Below are 10,137 nucleotides of genomic sequence, written 5' to 3' on the forward strand. Positions count from 1 at the left end.
ACTCTGGGAGGCCGAGGCAGGTAGATCATTTGAGGCCAGGAATTTAAGACCAGCCTGACCAACATACCAAAATGCTGTCTCTACTAAAAATACAATAATTAGCCAGGTGTAGTGGTGAATGCCTGTAGTCCCAGCTACTCAGGAGGCTGAGGCACAAGAATTGCTTGAACAGGGAGGTGGAGGCAGCAGTGAGCCGAGGTTGTGCCATTTCACTCCAGCCTGGCCAAGACAGCAAGACTCTGTCTCAAAATAAGCAAATTAATTAAACTTAATAATAATTATTATTATTATACAACAAAACCAAATTACAATGGAGTTTGAATTACAGTGTTTCAAATGACTCCCTTTCCTATGTCCAAGTAAGAGTAAATCTGTAAATGCTAATATCATGCAAAAGCTAAGACTAATATAATTTATTTAAAATTTAGAGGCACCATGAGTTTATATGAAGTAAAAGAAACAAACAAACATGAGCTCCTTGTGAGCTGGGCATGGTGTTGCATGGCTGCAGCTCCAGCTACTTTGGAGGCTGAGGTAGGAGGATCAGTTGAGCCCAGGAATCTGAGGCCAGCCTGAGCAACACAGCGAGACATTGCCTTACATAAAAAAGAAACAAAAAGGGCTCTTACTTACAGAATTCCAAACAAGATATGCAGACAGAGTGATAGCATTTGAAAAAAATCAACATCTGATAACCATCACAGTTGAAGTGACAAGATCATATACTGTCCTTATCACTTGTGGCAGGCAAAAATTATCAATGGGTGCTACAACAAGGGGGCAGAAAGTATAAGGAGGATACCTATACAGTCTCAATGTATCTCTCCAAAAGAAATATTAGTTATGAAGGGAAAAACAGTAATTTCACAGAGAAGTAAGTTGGCATATATCACCTTAAGTAACCAAAGTCCCACCACCAGTAAATAGGATAAACAGACACCATATGCCTGCTGACACTGTGCTCTGAAAAATACTTCTGTGGAATTCTTGCCAAAAATGCATAACCTGAATCTAACTGTAAGGCCACACTGGACATATACAAATTGAGGGACATTCTATAAAATAATTATTTACTCTTCAAAAATGTCAAGGCCCTAAAAAGGCAAAGAAAGGCTGAAGAATTGCTGATTAAAAGAGACTGAAGAGGCTCGATGTGGTGGCTCACACCTGTAATGCCAGCACTTTGGAAGGCCGAGGTGGGAGGATCACTTGAGGTCAGGAGCTCAAGACCAGCCTGCCCAACATGGTAAACCCTGTCTCCATCAAAAATACAAAAAAGTTAGCCAGGCATGGTGGCATAAGCCAGCAGTCCCAGCTACTCAGGTGGCTGAAGCAGGAGGATCACTTGAACCTGGGAGGTGGAGGTGGCACTGAGCTGAGATGGCACCATATACTCCAGCCTGGGTGAAACAGCAAAGTCTCTGTCTCAAAAATAAATAAATTAGTTAATTAAATGAAATAAAAGAGGCTAAAGATAAATAACTAAATTCAATGTATGATCCTGGACCCAAAACAATTATTTGTCTTTTGCTTTATGGGACATTAATGGGACAACTGATAAAATCTGTGTATAGACAATAAAATTGTATCTATGTTCATTTAAAAAATACACATTGAAGTATGTAGACATTGAAGACATCATGTCTACAATCTACTCTCAAACTATTCATTTTTTAAAAAAAAATACTGTGTGTATGTAGAGAGAGAATGATAAAGCAAATGTAACAAGCATTAAAATTTAGAGTAATTTAGCAGGATACACAAGAATTATTTGTGCTATTTTTACAAATCTGTGAGTCTGAAATTTTTTCACAATAAAAAGTTAAAAATAGACATACAATAAATGAAAACAAATAAAGGCAGTTAAGAGAAACTCTTTATTTTCCCTAACAACAATGCTAGGATCATCTTTATTATATTCTCCTCATATCATGAAATTTTAAAGCTGAAAAAAAAAAAAAAAAAAAAGCATTCTCTCTCCCCAAAACCTCCCAATTTACAGATGAAGTTAGTAAGTCAAGTAACTTCATCAAGATTACACCTAATTCAAGACAAAGCTAAGACTAGCTCTGACTCAGCTCAGTTACCTTTCAACTATTCCAATTAGTCTCTTCATACCTTTACGTTGTTGTCTACAGTGTAAACACGTGATATCAAAATACTTACCTATATCTTCTCATATATTTTCATAAATTAGTGTGACTACCACTTTCAGGCAATCTAAATTTTATCTTTAAAAGGCATTTAAGTATCATTGCTCCTAACAATCCTTAATAACTAATATCAATACAAATATGAAGATAAGAATACACGTCAAACACTGTTGCAAATGCTGAATATACAAAATGAACACACTTTTTTAGGTCCATGATGACAGAGACCAAGTTTGTTATTCAATATTATAACCCCGCCTCTTAGTAGCAGTGCCTGGCACACAATAAGTATTCAAGTAACTGTTGTATAGTGCAAAATAAAAGAGAATCCATAGTACAGGAAAGAAATGTGTGTATAGATAATCACATTATCAGTAGTTTTAATAAAGTGGCAAGAGACAACAGATGAAGTTATTTTATCTTGGTAAGATCTGGAAAAGCTTCAGAGATTTAATGATACCAAAATTAAGTTTTGAAGGACAAGTAAAATTTCAACAGACAAGGAGGCAGTGCGGTAGTGAGAGGAAGGTGGAAGGATTTAGATTTAAAAGGCCAAAGGCAAGAAAATACTGGCCATTTTTATACGATTTTTAAATATACACTTACCTATTGTTGCTGCAAGTTCTGGATCAAACGTATCATCTGTGAACCTCAAGAGCAGGCTGAAAGAAACATTAAAAAGACAAGTTAGGAATCTGAATTTTCTAATCATATGATAAATGTGTTCATGAATATTTGGTCACAAATTATTAGATGCAGATAAAAATAGGCCTGCTCCTAGGAATACTGCCTCAGAGCAGGTACACACAGAAGAATTAAATTACTAGAAAGGCAATTTAAAAATCCCAAGAGCAAAGTAGTTTACGATTAAATATATTCCCCATGCTCTCCTACACAATCCTCCAAGTACAAAAGGTGGGGGTTGTTGGGTTTTTTTTAACTGTTCTGCTATGTCCTTTTGAGAAAATGATATTAGCAGCATGTCATGCTTTAACTGACATAGATGAAAAGGGAAAAAAAAATAGTCTCTAGGAATGCAACAAACTAACTTTAAGAAATCTGATTGTGTAACCCACTCTGAATTCAAGGAAAAACAGAAATACATCAAAGCCTAGCATTCTGTAACATGCAGTATGGCTACTACCTAAGTGAGAAGAAAAGATGCAGTAAAAAGAGAGGTAAAAAGAAAGATCATAGGACAGAGTAGGAATACTGGGCAAACACTAGGTAGGGTGTGTAAAACCAAGTAGGCAACTGGAGCTATTGAAGGCTTTTAAAGAAAGTTATGACAAGAACTGCTCTTTGTTTGGAAAACTTCATGCCAACAAAAAAATGGAAGAAAATCAATGGAAGACAACTGCCACAGTTACGGCGAGAGAGAACAAAGGACTGAACCTAGGAAATGGTAAGAAACTAGAAAGGAAGGAGAAACGCAAAAGACACCAGATTAGAAGAGTACTCTAAGATTTTGCATCTTCCAGAATTATTTTACTTACTATGAAGGAGAAGTGTCATTTATTAGAAGCTCTTCAAAAGTAAAATCTAATCTTTTGTTAAAGCCCTTGGTTTTAAAGTCATTCAATCTTCCCTCATATTAACTTCTAAAGTATAAGACTGTCCTAATTGACCTGTTTGCATGAATAAAATCAAAGAAACAGCATCAGATGTCTAAATTACAGAAAAATCTTAGGACTATTTTTATAGATTGTGATTATTGCTGGTCGAGGTATGTTTTGTCCACAGAGTTTCTGCAAAACATTATGGTCTCCTGGTAGTTTTCAAACCCAGTGTCATTAATTATATTTGAAGGATTAACTCTCCCTTACTTGATTTTGTTTTCTTGTGTTTACCATAAAACCAGAACCACAGAATCAAAGTAAAACAGAAAAGTCAACTTCTACATTTCATTAGTTAACATCTTGACTATATTTACTTACTTCGAACATAGGTAACAATACAAATAAGACTTTTAAAGACCACTTATAAAAATGTTCTTCTCTCCCAACACACTTAGTTACCCATAATTTAAGAATAGAAAAGATACATATCTATATGTGGTCACCACAGAAAATATTATTACAAAAACATAAGTTAACATAACCTTGTAGACTAGTTGTAATAATATAATGATGATGATATTGGGTATTATTTATTGAAGATATGGCAATGTGCAGACACAAAGCCAGAGGTTTTTCTTCCGTAATTGCTCATCCTTAAATGGCCCTTGTTATTAATGGTACTTTGTCAGGAGAGGCAAGGAATTGGCGGGATGGTGTGAAGCAACAAATTTTAATGCCAGCTCTGGGTACACATCAGATCTTAACCAGGGGTACTCTGGTATCCCAAAATGTTATTCTAAATTCTATGCATGCATTTTTCTAAGCAGAGAATCCATTTCTCTATTAGACTTTGAAAGGGGCAGAGAGTCCATTTCTCTATTAGATTTTGAAAGGAACTGACAATGTCAAAATAATTAAGAAGACCCTTTTCTTTTCTTTGCTTTTTAAGAGACAGGGTCTCACACCTGTCATGCCAGTTACTTGGGAGGCTAAGGTGGGAGGATTAGTGAGCTATGATTAGTGAGCTACTGAATGCAGTGGCACAATCATAGCTCACTAATCCCCCCACCTTAGCCTCCCAAGTAACTGGCAAGACAGGTGTGTATCACCACAGCCGGCTAATTTTTTTATTTTTATTTTTTTTAGAAGCATGGTCTCATTATGTTGCCCAAGCTGGTCTGGAACTCCTGGCTTCAAGTGATCCTCCTGTCTCAACCTCCTGAGTAGCTAGTATTACAGGATGAGGCATTGCACCAGGTAAAAGCACCATTTTTTTTTTCACCTGGGTGCAGGTGGGCTAAGGACAAAAAGGGCGTTAGCCAAGCACCTTTCTTATAGTATTGTATAATTACACCCTCATACTCTCAAAGTTAAAAGAGCAAAATGTTTTCCATTCAGAAGTAGAGATGGAAGGAGTAACTACCACCACGGCACTTAGATACACCAAATTTATAATAAACAGAATGTGATTATGACTAATCTGCATTTTTTTAATTTACAAATGAAATTCACCAGAAAGAATGGGAAGACAAGGGGCATAGGAGGGACAGCAATTTAGATAATAGGTCTCTCTAATCCCTTCCAGTTCTTGATACACTCAGCTACTCTTTAGCTCACCAGGCCTAGCCACAGAATCGGAGTCTTATACATTTAGGGTCTGAGAGGTTTCTATTCCAGCCCCCTGGCTTTTGAATTGAAGACCTACAGCATTCAAGTATCACACACAAGGTCACACAAATGGCAGCCCCAGTTTCATAATCCTGATCTCCTGACTACTATCACATACCCTTTAGACTCTAACACTATGAAATACACTAGAAAGTAATCCACTAATTCGGATTAAAGATATCCTTTTTCTCCCAACAACACAAGTGCTATCTCACTTCCACTAGCTTCAGCTCTGTAATGAAACAGAAAGAAACTTGGTTGAAACAAGACTTTAAGATCATAACCATGACAAATATTTTTGTACTAATTCACTTTTAAAGGCATAGACTTCTATTTTAGTAGAGTCACTTATTCTCATCTTATCCAGAAACGTAAGTGTTTAAGGTTGTTTTCCACAGCATATCACATAGGCCAATAATGTATATCTAGCTAGACAAATAAGACAACTTTCTCACTAAATGCAATCCTTTCCAGAAAGAGGTAAAGTATCAAAATTTTGCAGGAGCAGTTGATAATCCATCGCTATGTACGAGGAAAAAGTTTAAAACATATTAGGCCCACATAAATTTGTTTTGGGGGCATGAACTAGGGAGACTGATAAATCCACTTACACTCTACAAGGAGAATCTCGGTTGGGTATCATGGCTTGTGTCTGTAATCCCAACACTTTAGGAAGATGAGGCGGGAGGTTGGCTTGAGCCCATGAGTTTGAGACCAGCCTAGGCAACATAAGAAATCCCATCTAGGAAAAAAATTTTAGAAGTAGGGCCGGTCATGGTGGCTCATGCCTATGCTCCTAGCACTTTGGGAGGTTAAGGCAGGAGGATCTGATGAACTCAGGAGTTCAAGACCAGCCTGGGCAACACAGTGAGACCTCCTCTCTATAAAAAATAAAAAACACTAGCCAAGCATGATGACTCGTGCCGATAGTCCCAGCTACTCAGAAGGCTGAGGTGGAAGGATCGCTTGAACCCAGGAGATTGAGACTGCAATGAACTATATGATCATGCCACTGCACTCCAGTATGGGTGATAGAACAAGACCCTGTCTCAAAAAAAAAAAAAAAAAGCAGAGGAATTTTGTTCATATACTCCAGTTAACCTTCCAGAAAATTTTAACACACCCTAACTTGTCACCCATGCAATACATTTAGAAAAAGTGCTAACGGACCATGTATTTAGTTGAACTACATGAAATGACAACCAGCCATTCTGACTTCCAAGACACTAATTTCGTAAGCGTGAACTTAAATGAGAACCAAATCTCAAGGAAAAAAGGAGAAAAGAAAAAGAAAGATCACAAGGCTACGAAATTCCTATTAAGACAATGTTTACTACATTACTTTTTAACCCTTAAATATGTATGTGCAATAATAGATGATCATTGTAAATAATTTTATTCATTCCTTTTACACACACACACACACACACACACACTCGCACACAAATTATACTTGTTTGCTAACCCATAGTATTTCATTATTCTATCCCTTGGTATGTGCAAATCCTTCATTCCAGTAGACACACAGTACATTAAATGAGAAACACTATAAAAATGTATTGTCAAACTTCAAAAATACACAAAATTTCAGAATATATTATGTAAGCTTTCAAATTCTGAAGTAGCTTTTTAAAAATTAAGGCTTTATGAAGTAGTTTTTACAAGTTATTTGAGGAGAGCTTTCATTCTATTTTGCAGAATGAAGGCTACTTCAACTTATAAAATATAAAAAATTATTTGAAAGGTCTGCGTATCAGAAGGTATAGCTAAAAAAATATGAAACGGACTACAGCCCCTGGAGTGTATATGTGGTTTAAGGATTAGGACGGCCTTGAACATAACCTACTCATAATCAGATGGCAAGAATGACTTCACCTGGAGAACTTTGTTCCAAGACCTAGATGAAATCACAACCCTCTAGAAACATCCACCTAGATCCATGTCTTACCTTACACTTAACTCCACTGTCAACATTATTTTCCCCAAGGCAAAAGTCAAAAATGAAAAAACAATACTAATTTTTTGTCTCCATAGGATGTGGCAAAATGAGAAATATCAATTACACTTCATTATCAAAGGTGGTCCACAGCGGAAACACTTGGACTTTACACTAAAGTGAAATTTTCCAGCAATCACAAGATCCACGAGTTCTTTCACAGCCAAGTAATCAAAAAGTAAGAGAAGCGACATGAAGCTGCGCCCAAACAGGCCAGGAATGGGACCTAAGGCGTCACGAAACTTCCCGAGGACATTATGGATTTAGAGAAGGCCCCACAGAAACCCTCAAGTGGGAGAGTTACGTCTCCCGGGTCTCGGGGTGTCAGGCATCCTGAACCCCGAGGGGTTCCAGGCAAAGTGCCCCCCGGCTGCAGTCGGGACCAAACCCACCCGCCACGCCCTGAGCTCCGCGCAGCAAACCCGCCGGCCGAGCGGCAGCCCTTGGAATCGTGTTTTCTCGGCGCCACAGGAGGGAGAGCGACCCTGAGAAGTTAGGCCTGGGAGAGGCCGGGAACCAGGCAGGCGCGGGTGGGCGAGGGACGCAGACGCCGCAGGAGAGCGCGGCCCAAAGGCCCAGAAGGGCGCGAGCTGAGCCGGCCCGAGCCCAGCCTGCGCCTGCTACCGCCGTTTACAGCTCCTGTCGCGGCCCAGGAGACAGCAGCCACCGAGGCAGAAAGAGCCCAACCACCTTCGTCACGGCCCGCACGCCCTCCTCACCTGGACTTGCCCACCCCACTCTCGCCGATGATGAGGATTTTCAGAGTGGTCAGCACGTCCTCGTCCATCCTGACCCCACTCCGCTTCTAGCCCAGCTGGCTGCCCCGGTGCGCCTCTCAGCCCTTCAGCAGGGGGAGCTGCTGCGCATGCGCGCCGCTCCACGGCTGCCACCTTCCTTTCACACCGGGTGTTCAGGCTGCCGAAGCCCTGGACGCCCCAGTTCCGCCTTGAGGTAGCTCCACGGCTGCGCAACCCAGAATTTCCGGCGTCTTTCCGGACTGCGTGTTCCTCCCCTGCGCAAGCGCAGGTGGGGAACGCTGCGTGTGACTTTGTTGACTTCATGGGGTCTAGCTCCTCCCCAACCTCAACCTACGCCTTCTTTCGAGTCAGTGGGAGGACTGTCAGGAAAGTATCAAGCTGTTTTATTTCAGCAGCTGCTCGTAACAGCGGCACTGCGGTGGGAAAAGCAGTGTGCTTGAAGCAGATTATCTTACATTTAGGTCCAACTCTACCTTATAACTGCCTTGTCATACTATTCAGCCTTCTGAGCCTTTCCTAATCTCAGAAAGACACAGTAACGCTTCTTAGAACATCTGCTTCTTATTGTTATGAAGATTAAATGAGTTAATTTGTGAGGACAGATTGTTAACCAAAGTGTTCTTTAAAAGGTGTGATCAGGTATTAATTTGCTGGCTTCCCCTCTGTTAGAGTGGAGAGCACCCTCAACATACTAATTATCTTGAAAGGAAGGTGTAGACTTCAGGTAGGTCAGGTGCGTATGAAGTTCTGGTGGTACAAATTCAAGCCAGCTCTTCCTCCTCGTAGGAACTGCTACACCCAGACTGCAGAAAGTGTATGTCTACACCTTTCCTCCTACATTAACTTGTAAATCTTAGTGAAGGTACCAAACCTCATTCACAATACTTAGCACAGTACCTGGTACATGCCAGGCACTCAATAAACATCAGGTCTCTTATTTCCTTATACCTGCAGCTAATGTCATATACAATAGATATTTGATTAAATAATACATATAAATTAAATTTTGAATGTTAGGAAATTAATTTGTTCAATAGCTGGAAAAGCTCTTTCAAAAGTTATCCAAATGGCCTCACTTCCTTCAGGTCTTTGTTCAGATGTTGCATTCTTAACGAGGTCTTCCCTGTCCGTTCTACTGAAATATGCAAATCCCTCCAGCATTTCTAGATGTCTTTACATTGTTTTTCTGCATGGGACTTAACCACCCTCTGATACACTATATATTTTACTACTTTGTTAGAAGTATCACGAAGGCAAGGAATTGTTGTTTTGTCTACTGGTGTGTCCTCAGTATCTAGAGTACTTCCTAGAACATGATATCTGCTAAGTAAAGATATGCTGAATGAATTAATTGAATGAATGTTGTAGAGTTCATTCCTAACCTTAGAGAGTAATGTCAATGAAACAACCTCCACTTCTCATCAAATAGCGCTAGAAGCTTCAGTCAAGTCTATCTAGCTTACTTTTCATTATGACAGCAAGACCTTATTTATGAGGTTTACAGTATTGTCAAGCTCTCCTTCTGTGGGGCTCCCAGATCCCTAGAAATCCCTGAAAACCTTTCAGGGGGTTGCAAGATCAAACTATTTTCATAATATGTTTTTTCATGCACTTCTCTCATGATAATATAATGGAGTTTTCTAGAGGATGTATATTAATAACGTGTACTAGCAAAACAGATTGAAGGAGGAACGAGTTATGTGAACTTAATTGGTTTTCTATTATATTAAGCCAGATATTAAAGGGATTTCCTAAAATGTAAAACATTGCCACTGTTCTCAATTTTTTTAAACTAGTTATTTTCATAAACATTTCCATTAACTGATAATAGGTTTACTATTGTTTTTAAGCAAACTAACATATGTTTAAAATTTACTTCATCAATAAATCCAGGGCTATCTCTTGCAAACTGTAACACTGTTGATGAACTTTAGCAATATCATTTTCTCTTGGATATCTTCCATCTCTTGGCCATTTCCACTCTTACTTTTTTTTTTTTTTTT

At 39.1% G+C, this 10,137-nt stretch overlaps 1 protein-coding gene across 3 annotated transcripts in view; it reads right to left on the bottom strand.

The window, feature by feature from the left end:
• Positions 1-8,423, bottom strand: part of RAB18 (RAB18, member RAS oncogene family) — a 32,900-nt gene extending 24,477 nt beyond the window's left edge. For 2 of the 3 annotated variants that reach the window (XM_037740954.1, XM_037740955.1), the window contains exons 1-2: positions 8,096-8,283; positions 2,760-2,815 (exon numbers count right to left, since the gene is read on the bottom strand). In XM_037740954.1, coding sequence (XP_037596882.1) covers positions 2,760-2,815; positions 8,096-8,163 — 124 coding nt within the window. In that variant the 5' untranslated portion in view covers positions 8,164-8,283. Of the gene's footprint in view, positions 1-2,759; positions 2,816-8,095 lie in introns of all 3 variants that reach the window. The other variant, XM_017535473.1, reaches the window with a different exon arrangement.
• Between the last annotated feature and the right edge of the window lie 1,714 nt (positions 8,424-10,137).

Source organism: Cebus imitator, unplaced genomic scaffold (genome assembly GCF_001604975.1).
Source record: "Cebus imitator isolate Cc_AM_T3 unplaced genomic scaffold, Cebus_imitator-1.0 Scaffold92, whole genome shotgun sequence".
Taxonomy (NCBI): domain Eukaryota; kingdom Metazoa; phylum Chordata; class Mammalia; order Primates; family Cebidae; genus Cebus; species Cebus imitator.